Source organism: Thamnophis elegans, chromosome 8 (assembly GCF_009769535.1).
Source record: "Thamnophis elegans isolate rThaEle1 chromosome 8, rThaEle1.pri, whole genome shotgun sequence".
Taxonomy (NCBI): domain Eukaryota; kingdom Metazoa; phylum Chordata; class Lepidosauria; order Squamata; family Colubridae; genus Thamnophis; species Thamnophis elegans.
Genome location: NC_045548.1, coordinates 45,967,000 through 45,986,107, shown reverse-complemented (window position 1 = coordinate 45,986,107; position 19,108 = coordinate 45,967,000). Strand labels below are relative to the sequence as shown.

Sequence of the window (19,108 nt, the reverse complement as noted above, 5' to 3'; positions counted from 1 at the left end):
TACAATTTATATTTGTAAATTGTAGTTATGTTGAAATAAAAAAAAATTACAATACTATTTTTGCGTTGTATGAAAATTTTTGTTGCTCCGTATAAAATTTTTAATCAAGCCCCCACCCCCGGTCAAAGGTGTCCCTCTTTACCAATCTGAAAATCTGGTCACCTTATTTATACTGTAATTGGACAAGGTATTAAAAATCATAAACTAGCTAGTAGAAAAATTCATAATAATAAACGTAAACATGGAAGCATTTAGAAGTATTACATAGGAAGTTGTAAAAAGTAGATCTGAACAATGACGGCCTGTTTCATAAGATTTAAATGTATTAATTAGAAATATTTTACTAATCAAAAATTAAAAAATATATACTTAAAGATGGTTGTATAGTCCTGTCTTAGACATACAAGCCAGGTGGATGACTTTTAACCAGTCATTCTTATCAGCCCAATTCACTTCACAGGCTGTTATGGGAAAATAGTAGGAGGAAGGGAAGGAGAAAGTTCACCACCTTGATTTAATTATAAAAATAATAAAGGGATAAAATAAATAGTAATAATGAATATACCGTTACAATTTAAAATAATGTATTTTTGGAGTTATTTTTCCTTTATAAATCATACAAAATTTAACTTGTTCTAACCAATAAAAAGCTGCATTAAAAGCACTTTAAGCATTTTTTGAACAAGACCTATCAGCAATATAAAAATATTTCTTTTTTAATCCAAAAAGTTTCAATATAAACCATAAAGCTCCCCCCCCCCGTTTTTTAAAACAGCAATATTGCCAAATTAAAAATAATCAAGACATGTATGAATTTCATTTGCAATGAAATAGTTTTGGAAAGGAATAACTTAAAATAATTTTTGAATACTTTTTAGCTTGCCCATTTTTTGAAAAAAGAACATCAGAGATACAGCAAGCATGTTGATTTTCTTCCTGTTTAAAATTTCACACAATCAGTCTCTAAACTTCATTTCATTGATTAAAGAAGCTAATCAGAAATCTTCTGAGAACAATGTATGGGGGAATCATTTAGAATATCATAAATCCACATTCTTTCTATTCTTTCTTTAGCATTATTTATATTCTGCTTACCCAAGCAATTCTAGCCAATTTAGGTTGTGCATTTAGTGATTACACTAAAACTTTTATCTCTTCTGTTTGAAGCTAAATTCTTCCTCACTAAACACCCTGTGAGACAGGAGCATTTTATCCAACTTCTTAAAAACCAAAAGATGAGAGATAAGTTATCATCCAGGGGCAACCTATTTAAGGGTCTTAAGCCGGTCGTTGTCTCTAAGGGGCACATCAATGGCATCCTCTTCCAGTTAGATCATGTAGGTCAGTGGTGGCGAACCTATGGCACACGTGCCAGAGGTGGCACACAGAGCCCTCTCTGTGGGCACATGCGCCATTGCCCCAGCTGTATTGGGTGTTTCCCATGCTTGTGCGTGCTATCCCGCCGACCAGCTGTTCTTTGGGTCTCTGCTGCATTTTCAGAGGTGTGTAAGCATGTGCAGGATGCACGTGCTTCCACGACTTAGAGTTTGGGAGGGCACAGTCACATGCGTGGGGCACATATGCATGTGCATGCACCCACACTTTGCAGCCTAAAAGGTTTGCCATCACTGATTTGGTGAACAAATTTTACTCATCGCAGAATCTTCATCACTTTAAATTAGGAACAGGTTTCCATAGGAGGTGAGGTTCTCCCTGCCCTTCTAGCCCCTTAGGAAATACCTTAAAACTTGGCTATGCCATTTGGCATGGGGCCCTGAAGGAGAAGTTTTGGCTGGACGTGACTAGTGTAGTAACAGAGAAGCTATCACTACCACTTAACTCTAAATCCATGGGGGTTTTAGTTTTAATCTCCTGTAATTTTAATCATCATCATCATCATCATCATCATCATCATCATCATCATCATCATTCTGTTTTTATATTTCATAATTGTATTTAAATATGTTTTGTTATGCTGTAAACTGTTCAGTGTCTCTTTCGGACTGCAAGATGAACAACATATAAATTTGAGAATTAAATAAAATTAATGTTTTAAAGACATTCCTATTTCTTGGCTTTAAGATATGTAAGACATAACTCCTCCAGGAAAAAAAAACGTATTTTTAAGAAAGATTAATTTGGACTGCTGTATAATTTCAGCAGAGGTTACATCTTTATTGAAACTGGGGATCAACACAGTACAAAACCATCATATAGCCAGAAGCTTCAAAGAAAGGGAGTGATTAATTGTTTCTTTTTCCCATTCAAGAACTCTGAAAAAATATGAGAGTAGGAAAAGAGATAAATTAATTATGAAAAACCATTATCTACTTACTCCCATCAAAGACTAAACCATCAGTAAATTACTCAGTATTTTTCAATAGCAATAGCAATAGCAATAGCAGTAGACTTATATACCGCTTCATAGGCCTTTCAGGCCTCTCTAAGCGGTTTTACAGAGAGTCAGCATATTGCCCCCAACAATCTGGGTCCTCATTTTACCCACCTCGGAAGGATGGAAGGCTGAGTCAACCCTGAGCCGGTGAGATTTGAACCGCTGACCTGCTGATCTAGCAGTAGCCTGCAGTGCTGCATTTAACCACTGCGCCACCTTGGCTCATACTGAATCCTGAAAGTCTTGCAATTTTACATCCTCTACCAGTGATTTATTTTAAACTAAACAAAATATGGATTTTAGTCACCTCTTTGATTTCTGAATAAACCTTCTGCAAGCCTGTATGTCCACCATATTTGATAGAGTGAATTTTTATATGGAAATACTTTTTTGCCACATAAAAGGGAAACAAAACCCTGGTATGCTATACTTATAGCAGCATGCAAAGCCACTGCTGATGTGAGTTTTGTGCTAGGGTACTTTTCAAATCTCCTCCTCTTCTTGAATACACACAAGCTGAAATGCCTTTCCCTCTATTATTTTTTTCATTAGATAACGCAAAATGTAAATTTTGCATTAGGCAATTGTAGCAGGCATAGGAGAGCTGGAGAATATACAATGAAAGGAAACCCCTATAATTGTACTTTCCCAATATAGTCAAGTCATCAAGTTCTTTGCGGTAACTTGTGTATATTATTTGCATTTCAATAGAAAGCACACACTCTCTTCTAATCCTTTCTTTTCTTCTGAAATCACCAAGTACCTCTGACTAAGAAAGTATTACTATGCAAATTAGTGCATTCAGACAGATTGGTACAGGGATTCCAAGGAAGTATTTTACACAGTATAGGAACATTGATTTTTTTGTTAAACAGCAAAATCCTGTCACTGAAGACACCAAGATTTCCTGGATAAAACCATTTTCACTGAACGGATCTCTCTGTCTGTCTGTCTGTCTGTCTGTCTATAATCTATCTATCTATCTATCTATCTATCTATCTATCTATCTATCTATCCATCCATCCATCCATCCATCCATCCATCCATCCATCCATCCATCCATCCATGCAGAAATATATATTTTCCTATAAATGTTCAACACGACTATATTTTTCAGTTTTCTAATGACTTGGTAAGGTTGATGCAAAGGAATTAAAATACAAGTGATGCCTGGATAATGTTTAGGATCATTCTAAGTGCAGCTTAATACTACTAGAAGACAAATCTTATATAAAATCAGAAATACATTCTACCAATGGCATCTTTATAACACCAATTTAACAATTTACTGTTTTCAATTTCATACCCCATTAAGCAAAAAATGTTCACGTTGAAATATAAATAAAAGTCTTAAGAAAGAAATGTTGATTCATCTAAACAAGGTTCTCTATTCTTCTTCTTCCTCTTCCTTCCCTCACCTCTTACCCAAGAGACCATATTTATATTTAGGCAGAAAGTGAAAAAGGATATTTAAGAATGCTTAGATTTTCTAATGCTGGAGAAGACTCCTGCGAGTCCCTTGGACTGCAAGGCGATCAAACCAGTCAGTCCTAGAGAAGTTCAACCCTGACTGCTCTTTAGAAGGCCAGATCCTGAAGATGAAACTCAAATACTTTGGCTACCTAATGAGAAAGAAGGACTCACTGGAGAAGAGCCTAATGTGGGAAAGATTGAGGGCAAAAGAAGAAGGGGATGACAGAGAATGAGGTGGCAGGATGGAGTCACTAAAGCAGTAGGCATAAACTTAAATGGACTCCAGAGGATGGTAGAGGACAGGAAGGCCTGGAAGAACGTTGTCCAAGGGGTCATGATGGATCAGACACAACTTCGCAGCTAGCAACAACAACACCACTTCACAGCATGCACGCATACTAATGAAAACAGAAGAAAGCAGTTTTATATTTCTTTATATATTCTAAAATATGTAGCATTATGTTCTTGATCTTACCCTAAAGGCTATAATAGGAAGGCCAGTAGACATTACCTTGTTTAAAACACAAATCACTGAAAGGATTATATTACTGCCATATCAAAATTGTATTTTCAGTTATTAAATACTTTAAAGTTAAATCAGTGGCACAACACCCCTGTGGAGCCAATTTGTCCTCTTGTCAAGTTTTTACCCTGTTGGAACAATCTAAATTTTAAAAGTAGTTTTTCACTGCTCCAACAGTCTGTCAACTCTGGTTTATGAATGGAAGCAGATACTGTGTAGGCTAAAGTATTTTTTGACAAAGACTATTGCTATTTATAATGGTTTTAGTCCCTTAATGCTGGTTTATAAATATCAAACCACTTGGAAGAAAATTAGATCTGACAAATTAACATTATTTGGGTTTTTCTATTCCATTAACTTTCTCCAAGTTTTAAGAAACAAGTACTCTCTCTAAAGATATATATGGAACATGGAGAATAAATCTGACCTAGACAGAGTACCAAACCTTTAATGAAAGTGAAAGGAACTTAGAAGTTTATATACAGCATATTTTATACAACTAGAAGTCCATAATCATACAAGAAGATTTACCATGGTTTTCTGAATTTTTCTTTCTTCACCCCTGCTAGATGGAAGATAGAAGAAAAATGCCAACAGCTTTGTGACAGATTTAAATTATTGAACACATCATCATTACTGCCTGTGTTACAGTTATATTCAGAATGTTCTACCTGATAGCATACAACATTTGGCAGGATTTGACTGAAAAGAGGCACCAGTCAGAATTGATATATCCTGTAATTAGGTAAAGATAAAGATTACCTTGCACATATGTGCTAGTCATTCTTCACTCTAGGGGGCAGTGCTCATCTCCATTTCAAAGCCAAAGAGCCAGCGCTGTCCAAAGACGTCTCCGTGGTCATGTGGCCGGCATGACTAAACACCAAAGGTGCACGGAACACTGTTACCTTCCCACCAAAGGTGGTTCCTATTTTTCTACTTGCATTTTTATATGCTTTCGAACTGCTAGGCAGAAATTGAGACAAGTAATGGAAGCTCATTCCGTTATGTGGTGCTAGGGATTTGAACCGCCGAACTGCCGACCTTTCTGATTGATAAGCTCAGCCGGTGTCTTAGCCACTGAGCTACTATTCTTCCCCAATTTTTACTTTTTGTGTCCTAGATTTTTTTAATGTTACAGATTTTTTCTAATTAGTATTGCAACATTTAGATTTTTACAAGTTTCAAAGTTAGCAGTAATTTTATATTTATGTACTTCATATTAGTACTTCCTAATTTTATATTTGTTATTATCTCGTAGATATTGGCCATTCAGAAGTGTAAATCCTATGACTAATTTTGTTATTTTGTGTTTTCTACGATTAGTCAAAGAACAAAATAAATGACTAACTAGTGGACATAATGGAATATTACCAGGCATTACCATTGAACCTAGGGCTAAGCCCTTTATATGCCAGCAATGTCTTCCATAAATGTTGAACTTCAACTTCTATTCAGCTTTCCACAATCTCTCTGTTTCCATAGCAAGTACACAAATATCCCAAGTCAAGGGTTCTTCTTTGTCTATGCCAATGCCTTTGCCAACGAGAAACTGCAGCATGGTTAAGATAACAACTTGTCAGCCCAATGTTATTCCGATATATGTAACGGGACACAAATGATTGTTCAACTGATTTATATTAACTACCTTAAGCCATATATGGAGATATAAGTGGGAAGGTAGAAAATGAAAATACAAAAATTGAACCCAGCAAAATATCATAGTCAATACTTTAAAAATGGTTAAAGAACCATTTTTATGCTGTACAGTTTTTGGCATGACCAAGCCAGGACTGAAAGGGAGGATTTGTCTAAAGCATCAATGGCCATGCAAGCCTTCAAATAAGATGAATCAATGTATTTAAAGTATGCTTTTCTGTGTTCTAATACAGGTAATCTTCGACTTACAATTTGTTAACTACAATTTGAAGTTACAATGGCACTGAAAAAAGAGACTCATGCCCATTTTTCACACTTATGACCATTGCAGCATTCCCATGGTCATGTGATTTACATTCGGATGCTCGGTAACTGGTTCATATTTGTGATGGTTGCAGTGTCCCCGAGTGATGTGATCACCTTTTGTGGCCTTCTGTCAGGCAAAGTCAATGAGGAAGCCAGATTCACAATACAACTGTGTTACTAATTTAACAACTACAGTGATTCACTTAACAAGTGTGGCAAGAAAAGTTATACAATGGGGAAATATACTTAACAAATGTCTCACTTAGCAGCATAAATTTTGGGCCCAACTGTTATCATAAGTTAAGGCCTGCATGTCCTTTGGAATAAGAACTTTCCCAAAGTGAAAAAGCTCAACTCCCTTAACATATGGGAGGGTATCACACTAGTAAAGGATAAATTGGAACGAACCTAATTGAGAAATCATTTGCAGATTACTCTCTTCATTTTAACCATAAGCTACCATATTTAATAAATTACAATAATTTTATTGAGTAGAACTCATGTACTACTAAAGATGATAGATTGACAAACCTAACAATGCAATTATAATACTTTGGAACAACACTATCAAGGAAAACATGGACCAGGTTCTTAATATATAATAGAACAAGCTGAAATCTGAAACCATTGCCAGGAAGAAAAGGAGAGGGAACAGGACTGAATGTACCTTTTTAAAAAAGAAATGTAAACTTCTAAAAAATTTCTTCCAATATGAATAATTTTTCCGATGTTGATTTACATATATCACACCATGTAAAATTCTGGCTTGCATAGTTTTACACCAGCCAAAGATGAATTAAAAGGATCAGGGCAATGCAAAGAACGCCAGCTCTTTTCCAAAAGTCCATCCTAGATTTGACTGCTGATATCCGGAACTGTATTATTGTTACTTGGCTGTCCTTGGGATAAATCTAGCATGTCCTACCCCCTGCTATTTTAAGCACTATCAAACCTTTGTGGTTGCGTCAATTGGCACTCAATGTAAGCTAAGTGAAATCTGAAATCTGGGGGACACAATCACTTCTGGAAGCGGGGAAGATCTTTGCTGTTATTATGCTGTTTCAATAGTTGGTTTTCATCACTCAGGGAAGAACATAAACATTTGGATAATCCGAACTAGAGCAACTGAAGCCAAAAGATGACTTCCTCACTCTCTCCCTCTCTCTCAAGGAGGCATTACTGCTCTTACTTTCTCTGCAAGAATAACCATGTGAGACAAGTTTCATTGACAGAGAATGACTGGTCGAGAGTCACTGCCTGAGTTTTTCTGGGAATTTGTGTTACTTTTCATCCAAGAAGTTTCTTCAGCTCTCCAGTCAGAGCTGAAGAAGCCTCTTAGATGAGAAGTGAAATGTCTTCAAAGAAAAACCAGAAAGTCCAGTTGCCTCTTGAAAAACCACCTTTGGAAAAATCATGATCTGGATGACTAAGAATCTCCATATAGAATAGGCTGGATATTTATAAATGCATTGAGGTTTGATACATAAAATCACTATTACAGTTGTGATACCAGTTGATAGTTAGCTTTCAGGTAACTTTCTAGGCATTGGTTGTCACCATCATAACATCACATTATTCAAGATCTGAATATCTCCATATTCACCCTCTCTGAGTAAAATCTGCCTGTCCAATATGGAAAGAAAATACCCCATAAGTGAGGGAATGCCATCTTCAAGAACTCTACAGCTTTTCAGAGAAGATTCCTCTTCTCTAATCATTTTTTTATTTCTAATTTTCTTATATTAATAGTGTAAGTTGCTAAAAGCAGCACAGGAGTTGTAGGAATAAATGAGTAAACAAGCAAACTAACTATGAAGAGTACATTCTATATTGCCATTTATCATTTCATAGTTCCTACACTAAAGAAACTAATCAAACCACCTTTCTAATGTACTTTTCTCCCCATAGAGGTTTATCCAAATTTACCTTTCTATATTTTGAAAGGCAGTCCTTAAAACAACTATGTCATCTAACTGAACAGTTATTTCCTATTTTTATCAGTCAAAATTGATTTTTGTAGGATATTAAATCCTATAGGGAATACAATGTATTCACAAATCCAGCAGTTTATGTTTGGAGGCATATCTGAATGCATGATTTTGCTTTATTAATTCAATGGATTCAGTTAACAATAGCATCACCCCGTATCACTTCCATTCAGTCCATCTTTGTTTATGAGAGAGAGAGAATTCGATTGGACCTTTCTGATAAGATATTCTCTTTTTCTTTCCACAACTATAACATTCTGATGTAGTCAGACTTTAATATAGCATAGCAGTGAACGTTGCAGAATGTTGTAAGGTTTCCACCCCATGTCAAGATATTCCTGTGGAATAGCATGCAGTTTTCACAATGCATTCATTTGCTGGTATAAACAACACACACATGTGAAAACTTCTTCGACCATGTTGTCTTTGGGGATTTGTCTGCCCGCATGCTATTACATCATGCAGGCAAGCCAACAATCACCATGTAAAAGACAGCACCCAGGAACATCTTGTAAATTTGCTATGTTCTTCGGAAGATCCTAGAACATTATTTCTAAAAACTCCATTAATTGCATTGTAATCTTACCTCACTGTTCCAAACAATGAGTAATTACTTAAATTAATGTGTAAGACAACAATGCCACTCTGTGAAAGGCAGCATCAAATATGCTTGTATATTTACTGTAAATGTCACATGACTTAAAGATACATTTATAAAATGCTAAGCTATATGATACGTCTTAGATGTAGGATCATTCATTAAAGCAGCAAAAAGTAATAACACTGTCTAGAAAGTTTTGTGATGGAACCATTAAGTCTCAAATATATACCGTATATAAAAACATATATCCTGGATTTTAGGCTTGGGAAATCTAGGTAATGAAATTTACCTCAGAATTTAAAACAGAAGTCATTATCCAAAGCTGCAAAACCAATGCAGACCCTTTAATCCTCCTAGCTTATAACAGAAAATATCCTTTTCCTCTGGCAAATTTGATGAAAAGCAGAGTCATTGCTTTGGTTGTTGGAGGTCACAAATAGACAATTATGGCTCAGAGTCCTAGGTATTACAGTAACTGAGTTATGAAGAACTGTCTACACTTAAGGCTACTTTTAGCAATTATTATATCTCCCTCCACCCCAAAATATGCAACAATACAGTACTATTATCCAATTATATTAGCAAATAATCCAAGCTATGACTTAAAAAGAACCTTTATACATAATTCACTAATGCATTAAAACATTGCTAAGATAAGAAAGCTCAGATACTGGTTTTATTTTTTCATAGTTGTGCCAGCTAAAAATAATGCTGAATCATTAGTTACACAATACCTTGCTCAGAAACCATGGATGGTAAATAATATTTTAATAATTGATTTACCAAACCATAGATACAACAGCTTTTAAAACAAAATCAGTTATCAACTAGCATTATGTTGCATTCTTAAAATATAATCTGTGGACCTGACATGAAAGTTCTGTGTAATTTCCAATATTGAAGAATACATTTATTATTGCACTTTAATTATTAAGAATGAATGTAATAATTGAGGGAAGCTGCCAAGAGATGTTTCTCTACAGAAGGTAAAATAGATATGATTTTGATTGTGAGGATATTCAACAAGTAGAGTACTACACATATTAGGATGTAAGGAATGCAGTTGGCAAGGCACAAACCTGGGGTTCCAAGAGAAGAATGAGTATCTTTCAAGGCCATAAAACACATATTTGTTGATTTGGAAAGGCAAGAGTGAACAGGCAGAATTTAAAATCTGGGAAATAAATCTATACAACAAGTTGGATTTTTGTGTACTGAATGGGCAAATCCTTGGTGTGTATGTGGCTTAATTTGCAATAAAGGAATTAATTGAGCTGGATCAAATCTCGGAGACTTCTGCTAGGTAAAATAATCCTGACCATGTAAAATGTCTGGAGAGCTGAGGTTTACAGCTGAACCAAGTATAATACCATGGGCTTGTGAATGTTTTTATCAGGAATCCAGTGAAGATGCTTACTCCCAAGAAAAAGTCTAAAAGAAAAGATTCCTCATTATATATCTTTCTCCTTCCCCATTTTGAAATATATCTTTCCTGTTCTCTGTTCTCCCGATAATAAACTTTCCCTATTTCTAAATTCTTTCTGTATGCAAGCATTTGGGAGGGAACTACAAACATGCATACATAAACGCAAAAGAAAAATTTCAGTATATATTTAAGGCTCTGATTACGACCAGGCACTTCTACTTTTCATTTCCATATGCATCATCCTTACGTTTCTGTTCTGCGCTCTGTCTTGGCAGGGATCACCTGGATACCTGACAAATCCATTAGCAAGGCTTTACTTGATCTTGGATTAAGCTAGAATTTATATTTAGAAGTCACAATAAAGAAGAAAGTTCATCTAGGAATGCATACTTTATCCATCTCCTATTTAAAAAAAAACCAAAGACCTCTACCAGATAATATAATAAGAAAGACTGCATACTCTCATTAGAAATCAACTTGCTTCGATAGTAGTATTTTCTTTTTGGGACATAACTACATATTTTTTGTACAATGCCAACACAACCATCTTTCATAATACGTTCCTACTTTGTGAAATAATATGTAACTAGGGAGGAAAGAAAGATTATAACACTGTTTATAGTGTTCCATCTGCTCTATTATCAGACTTGCTTTATTACCAGCAGACTTTCAAAATTTTGTTATTTGTCTCATTTGGTTTGTCATAGGAACATTGACCTAACTGTACTTATCAACCAGGGCTAAAACAATTGCTATTCTCTAATATATCCCAAGCTACTTGACATAATTTAAAGTTTATAAAGTTATAAATTAAGATATTGGGTTTATTGACTGGAAGGTTGGCAGTTTGAGACCCAAGTACCACATGATGGGGGGGGGACAGCCATTCTTGCCCCAGCTCCTACCAACCTAGCAGTTCAAAAGCATGCAATTGCTAGTAAATAAATATCTGGGAAGCTTTCTGTGACCCTTGGCTTACAGTCATGCCAGCCACATGACCATGGAAGCATCATCAGACTACACTGGGTCCTTCTGCTAGGAAATTGAGATGAGCACTGCCCCCTAGAGTCGGACATGACTGGACAGGGGAAACCTTTACCTTTCTTTTTTTAAAGCATGGGTACTCAAACTATGGCCCACGGGCTGCATGTGGCCTGCCGAAGCCATTATTCCAGCTGTGCAGGACTACGAGGCTGCTACACCCACATTGCCTCACCCATCCTTCAGCAAAATGCAGGACTTACCTTTGCGAGCCCCACGGGCTAGAACTGAAAGGTAGGGCCAACATTTCAGCCTGCAGAATGCCTCTGGAGGTGGGTGGGCAGAGTGAACACAGACGCCCCAAGAAGCCAAAATACTGGAGAAAAGGGCCAATTTTTTTACCTCCCCAGCTCTAGAACATAAAGAGAGACAGACAGACAGACAGACAGACAGACAGACAGACAAAGAAAGAAAGAAAGAAAGAGAGAGAGAGAGAGAGAGAGAGAGAGAGAAAGAGAGAAAGAGAAAAAGAGAGAGATATTTTTCAAGCTCCTTGGGGCTGAGAAGAATTGCTGCAAAACTGAGTTTCCTGAAATGGACCTCTAGACTCCTAAACAACTGAAAAAATGATCTAGTAAAAAGAAAAGGTAACCAAAGGAGAAACATGTAAACAAAAGCAAATAAAACATTCCCAGGAACACAACAAATTAAAGTTTTATTTGTGTGCATTGTTCTATGGACTATTAAACTGCCCACACCCCCTAGTCACATGACCTAGGCCACCTAACCACACCCACCAGCTGATCTGGCCCCCCAACAGTCTGAGAGACTGTGAACTGGCCCCCTGTTTAAAAAAAATTGAGAAACAATTTAGAGTCTATGTTCAGAGAACATCTAATGCTTTCTCATTCATCTGTGAAACAAGGAAAGACTCTGAATTATTTTAACAGAGATTGAAGCATAATCTAGGTCAGGGGTTGTCAACCCCTGGGTCACAGCCAACTACCGGGCTTTGAGCAATTTGGAACTGGACTGCAGAAACGGTGGGCTTTCCACTTGGGTGAGCAGTGGGCATGTGCCCCCATGCTTCATTTCCATGAATGCCCACCACTTGCGCAAATGGAGCTACAAGTGCACGCTCATGCAGAAACATCCCCCTCTCCCCTCTCCAGAGGTTGGAGGACTCTGATCTATGTACAATATGGATTTAAATGTTAAAATTTTGTCAATAGCAAACAATCAAAAATATGTTGTAAGGCGTGTGCAGTGTTAACATAGAGTAAATTTTCACATAATCATATTAAGAAAGTTGTTAAGTTGGAGAATAGGGCACCCCATTTACAAATAATGAAAAATGATACAAATGAGAATTTGCTTCATTTTAAAAATCACAATGCAAATAGCGTAAATCACAGTGAACATTTGGACACTACATGTGAGGTTTTTGTATCAAGGTCTCATAAAATGAGATTTCACTGTACTATTTCAGGATCATTTGACTATCTGGAAATGATGACGTTGTGGCCTTCTGGATGTGACCTTGTAGCAGCACATGGCCAATGGTGAGACATACTGGGAATTATCATCTAGCATCAGGTTTTACAATTTATTTTGATGGATTGATTATATGTCATCAAGTTCTAGCATACATCAATTTCCTTCATTCAATATTATATCAGGATGCCAATCCCATCATTAAAAGCTTAAACCTCAGCATTAGATTCCATCATGTTGAAAGCAAACTCTATCTTCTAAGGTCAACTAGAAGAGCTCTTTTAACTTCACCTATAGCTTTTTAGCCCATGAGAGCTATAACTGAGAACCAGTTTGGTGTAGTGGTTGTGGCACTGGGTTAGAATCTAGGAGATCATAATTCTTATCCTGCTTTAGGCATGAAAACTGACTGGGTGACTTTGGCCAGTTTCTTCTGCTCAGTGCACTGCCCTCATAGACTTTCTATTATGGACAAAAGAGGAAGTGGGAGAAGTATGAACATCACCTTGCGTTGTACAAAATAAAACCAGAATATATATCTAATAATAAATACAATGAAAATACAAAAGCAGTGTTATAATCTGGAATATTTTATAACTCTTTCCAAACATGATCCCAATATACCACAGCTCATATTCGGAATGAAAATAATGACGTCTAAATATATGCTCTGTGCTTCAGAAGAATGAATGACCCAATAGGACTTTGAAAGGGAAGAAGTTTCCACAATTTCTGACTATTTCATTCACGCTATGCAACAGAAGAAGAAGGCATAGGCTGGAAAACTATGTGCTTGGGGAGTTTATTTTATATTTCAGAAATGGAAAGCTCGGGTTGTTACTTTGATTGTAAAATATAAAACCAGCAACTACAGCTCTGTGTCTTTTTATTTCTTAAGCTGTGGACATATTAGAACAATAAATGCACAACAATAAATGTTTAGAATAATAAATCATTAATTAAAGCTAAAGAATAATAAATCAATAATAAATCACTTCCCTGCATACAATGAAATGCAGATGAGTACATTCATGCCAGGTCTTAAAGACTGCACTATGTTTTTCACTTTAGCTACAGACTGGCTAATAGGCATTAAGGTTTCTGATGCTTTATAATTGTATCTATTAGTCAGCATCTTGCTAGTTCTTTCAAACCATTTGTTCAAACTGAAACATTAAATTGGTACATTAATCATTCCTTTTACATAGGAAATCCTGGAAATGACAGCTCTGTGAAGAAGCAGTATTTCCCTCAACACCCTCTTTGTAGCATCTTTCCAAGGACTTTTAAAAAGGGAAGCCAAAACCAATAAAACTGACAAATGCTCGAGATGTGGGTATACAGGACCCACTAAGAGACAATGCCAAATTATCCTTTGTCCTTGCATTTTTCCAAGCTAGAGTAAGCACAATAGTATTAGATGATGTAAAAATCACACCATTTCATTTCCCAGACAAGGCTGATTTCATTCAAAGGTCCGCCTTTCCTTATGCCATGAAAGCAGACCAGCAGTATGTTGCAAACCTAACATCAATGGATTTTGGATCACTGAGCTGCCTATCTTGCAGAGAATGTTGATCTTGCCTTGCTCCATAGAGATTTCATGCGTCAGCTCAATGACATGGCCCATCTCCCACAGACTAGTCTCTGGGATCTTGGGTGCATGGCCAATTAATAACAAATTATAGGAGGGATTCTATTAAGCAGTGGCAGCACTTCCAGTTCTGTTTGAACAGTCAGAACAAATGTCAGCCGAATCATATACAACAAAGATAAAAGCTGGCACCTGTTGCTTTCAGATAGTGAACTGCTTATTATCTGATGCATGGATTTATTGTACCAGAAAGACAAGTCCCTCAGTTTTGACATCACAGACATAAATGCCTTATGTCTATGGTGCAAAAAGATACACGTAAACTCCATTCACTGCCAGACCTATGAGATGCATACATACATGTGAACTACTCATTACTCATTACTACTCAAAATTCACAGCAAGTTGAATTGATCCTAAGTGGCAGACGAGGGAAGAACCAGTCAGGAAGGAATCTGTGGCTTTGTCTGTGTGCACCTTCAAGACAACTTTCCTGCCCTTGTTATTCTCTTTAGTATTGTAACCTAGTTCTGAATGGGCCTAAGAATCTAAAGTAGCCTGCTAAGCTAGCCATACATTCCAAATTTTCCTCACAGTAAAATTTCAGCTAATCAATTTTTAATTTACGAATGACTAAAGGAATGCCATTCTATTAACAGAAGGAGTTTTGACCTAGAAGAGGACTACATTTGTCATTCCTGCAGGTGGTGTCAAACTATTCAAGATAGTGCCTACAATGATGCGATAGAAATGTTGCATGTTTGTTTGTGTGTGTGTGTGTTGTACATGCATCACACATAAGAAATAGATGGAGCTTCAATCGTACAACTGTGATTGTACGATTGATTGATTACCTTTTTAAAAATCACATCTTGCAGATACCCCTGGAATGTTTTGATTTCCCATGCACTGGTAAACTTCTACATGCTTGCCAGAGTTCTCAGATCAATGTGGAAGATTTATAGATGGCTCTTGCAAAAATCCTCCTTGGAAATTAAGCCAATATACCTTAAATTTGTGCGTGGGTGGGTGGTGTACAATATAATTAAGATACAAAAAGAAACCTGCTATCCAGAGGGTTGGGTGCTTTAATTTGGTTCTTTTTTATTTGTTTAGCAGCTAAAGACTTCTTTACATTTTCTCATGGCAACCTGGGACCCTGTATTTGCACACAAGTCATAATGGACATATGTTTCTTTCTATTTATAAAAAGCACATTTTGTTGCATTTCACAATACATAAAATGTTCAAAACTTGCCTGTTTAAAAAGATTTCAGCACTATTCATTCTCATACCAAACAAGAACAATGAATGTATGTATTTCCCAGAGACTAAAGCAAAGGATCTACTGGCTTGCCAGTTTGGGAACAGATCCTGTAACATCAGCTTAAGCATTGGTAGAAAAAGATGTAGAAAAATGTGCAGAATGCATATTCACTTTTTAAAAAGTTTCTCAGACTCAGCAGCCCATCATCACCAATTCCACCTCTATTGGGTTCAATGAAAGGAAACACTAACCAAAGTAACAAAGCTATAACAAACCCAGACTATGTATCATGATCTAAGTGAGGAGGCATTGTATCTATTAATAAGATACAATGAAATATAATGTTATATATTTAATACTTAATAATATTTGAAGTAACAATAATCTAGAATGCTAAAAATGTTGCTCATCACTGATGAGGACATATTTGTATAAAAAGCCCAATCAACCCCCACTTAACACTTCCCACCCATGGAAAAAATAAAACTAAGCAGAAACCAACGAGAAGGCAAAAGCTTTTCATAACATTTCAAACTGGAATCCTGATTGTCTCTTCCCAAGTAAACCAGACTTTGTACTGGAATGGTGAAATTAATTTCCAGTTCCTTGGTTTACTAGGGAAATGAGTTTCCAGGGTTAACGTTTTGATTCAAAGGGAAGCTGTTGCTTTCATTCAATTTCTGGTGAGTTTCATTGTTCTTGTAAATAAGGGCAAATTGACAACCTTTATCAATATTAGTCTTCAATACTAACAATAAGTGGGATGCTTAGCAATTCTGGAATCTCATAATACTATGCTGTTATTCAATACTTTGTTTGTACAAGGATTCATGAAAGCCAAATTATGTTAATCAAATTATCTTGAAAGTTTTGTTGAGTTCAAAAGAATGCACTTAGGAATAAAACTGTACATTATAAAAGTAAATGCTTCTGACTTAATAATACATCAAGACGTCTTTGATGTCATGAACATTCTGACTTATTACCTTAGTGATCATAACTGCTCCTACTATACTGAAGGAAACATTCCATAAATTCTAAATAGTGTCATATATACCAAAAAATATATATGAAAAATATATAGAAAAAAATCTGATGTAACAAACTTCAGAAGTCTGATTGACAGCACAGAGTGCCCACATAATATCTTGAAATAAAATATATTTCCACCCACCCAAATTAACAAACACATTTTCAGGGGATGTTATCTTTACTATAATATATTCAATGAATCTTACATATGGTTTTTAATTAATATAAACAGGCAACATAAAAAAAATCTAAAGTATATGTTCCTACCTTTGCAGCCACTGATGAATTGGGCTTTTCCAACAAGTCCCAGAGTTTTTTCCTTTTGTCTGGGCAGCAAGCATTATCAAATTCTTCACCATCTCTTTCTCTCATTGTTTCTGCTTCTCTCCTTAATTCTTCATTCATTTGCTCTTTTTTCTGATGATACCTTGCCTGGCAACAGGACTCTAAATATATTTCATCAATCCCCCAATAATCTAATTCTTGGCCAAAAGAGAGGGCACACATTTCCTCCATCATATGTAACTTTCCTGTCCTGTAGAAATTCAGGATAGAGGTGAAAGCACCTGGGTGTCTATCAAAGAAATATTCATTCTCATTAAGATTATAGTCATCACATATTTCTAGTAAAGAGTCATTAGTATTGCAGTCTCTGAGCTTCCCTAAACGTGTCCGTGGAAGTCTATCTAAAGTCCTCCATAGAACTTCATGATTGAGTCCACCTACATTGATTTTCACTCTCCTACAACATGCTTTGCTTCTGATTATGTCCACTGGTTCTGGTGGAAGAGACTGTGTAGACCTGGATGTCTTTTTGTTCATACCTGGAGCCTTTTCAGCCATCCTGATAAGGAAGTGACAACAAAGCCAGAGTCTTTAAGAGAATTAAAGTTGACTGATATGGTAAGTTAGGTCCTTCTTAGATAAGTTCTTCCATATCTGAAGTTGAAAAGGGAAGAAAAAGGCACATTTTAGTACAGCAAAATATCAACTCTCAGTGCTATAATAAATAAAGATCTTAACCAGGAGCATTCATTTCTGATAATACTCTTATAGGATCATGTAATATTATATTGACTGAAGGAAACACCCCATAAATGTATTGTTAAGAAAAAGCAACTTTTGCAATGCTGAAAAATAATTGGAAAAATCAGTTTCCCAAAACAGTGGAATGTTATTAAGGGAGAATAATTATATAGAAATACAAACAGACTGCATACTTAACAATAATTTGCTGAAGGAGATTTAGGAGAAAAACAGATCATTTTTCATGTACATTAAACAAAATTGTCCCTATTTAAACAAGTCCTTAGCACTTGATTATCTCTGGACTCTGGATCAGAGTGGGTCATGGAACCCCTATGTGAAGTTCTGGTCTGGATGTGTGATTATGATTTTTTCCCCCTGAGACTTTCTTTTTTGATGACATAGTCTATGTTTCTACCATGTTTTTCTTATTGTATTTTGTAAGTTGATCTGAATTGCAACAAATTATGGCAATCTATAATTCTAAGGAAGGAAGGAAGGAAGGAAGGAAGGAAGGAAGGAAGGAAGGAAGGAAGGAAGGAAGGAAGGAAGGGCAATACTTTGGCTTTCCAATAATATGGAAACTTTTTTTGTTTTGATATTATGAAAAGAAATCATTTCCATTTTTCTAAGAATTAGTAAAGATCCCTCCATCAATTGATGATGAGTATAAGAAGATGGCTTTAATTACATTTATATTTCTTTCCAGACAAAGAAACTATTCATTCTATGTGAATGGACAGATGAAGACATAAAAAGCCATGATAAAATTCAGTTATGTTTTTGCTGTGAACCCTTAATTGCAAATATCAGTAGGTTTTATTTCTGCTTATAGTTTTTGCAATGTTGTAAAATAGAAAGGTCCATCCTGCCTTCTGTGAAACATCTTGATTTTTTCTAACAAAGAGGCAGAAAAAAATGTCTAAAACATCTAAATATAGAGAAAATTATCTACATTGATCTTCACTTGACATCTTGCAAAAATAAATGTCACATCAGTTCCATAGTGTTCTTAGCTTTCCTTTTCCAGAAGGCATTAATATTATAGAATATAGATCATGGAATCTAGTTTCATAAAATGTCTTTTATGAAAGTTTACATCACTGGAAGAACCATGGGCAACAGGTGCTCCACCCAACCTATCTGGAGAACATCAATTTGCAAAAATCTGTCATAGACAAGCTAGTCAACTTATGTATGTCCAGAATGTCTATGCTCTGAACCTGGAAAATTCTGAAAGGAGAATAATTATATAAAAGAGTTGGGAAATGTTTACCATTGTGACACTACCATTCTATGTTGCTTTGCTAATCTTTCAGATTTGTTTTTTTCTTATTTGCAAT

General features: G+C 35.9%; 1 protein-coding gene across 1 annotated transcript in view; it reads right to left on the bottom strand.

Moving 5' to 3' along the window:
- The window catches only part of KCNB2 (potassium voltage-gated channel subfamily B member 2), a 137,334-nt gene extending 119,752 nt beyond the window's left edge, over positions 1-17,582 (bottom strand). Inside the window, exon 1 of the mRNA XM_032222200.1 lies at positions 17,007-17,582. Coding sequence (XP_032078091.1) covers positions 17,007-17,582 — 576 coding nt within the window. The remainder of the gene's footprint in view (positions 1-17,006) is intronic.
- Positions 17,583-19,108: the final 1,526 nt, after the last annotated feature.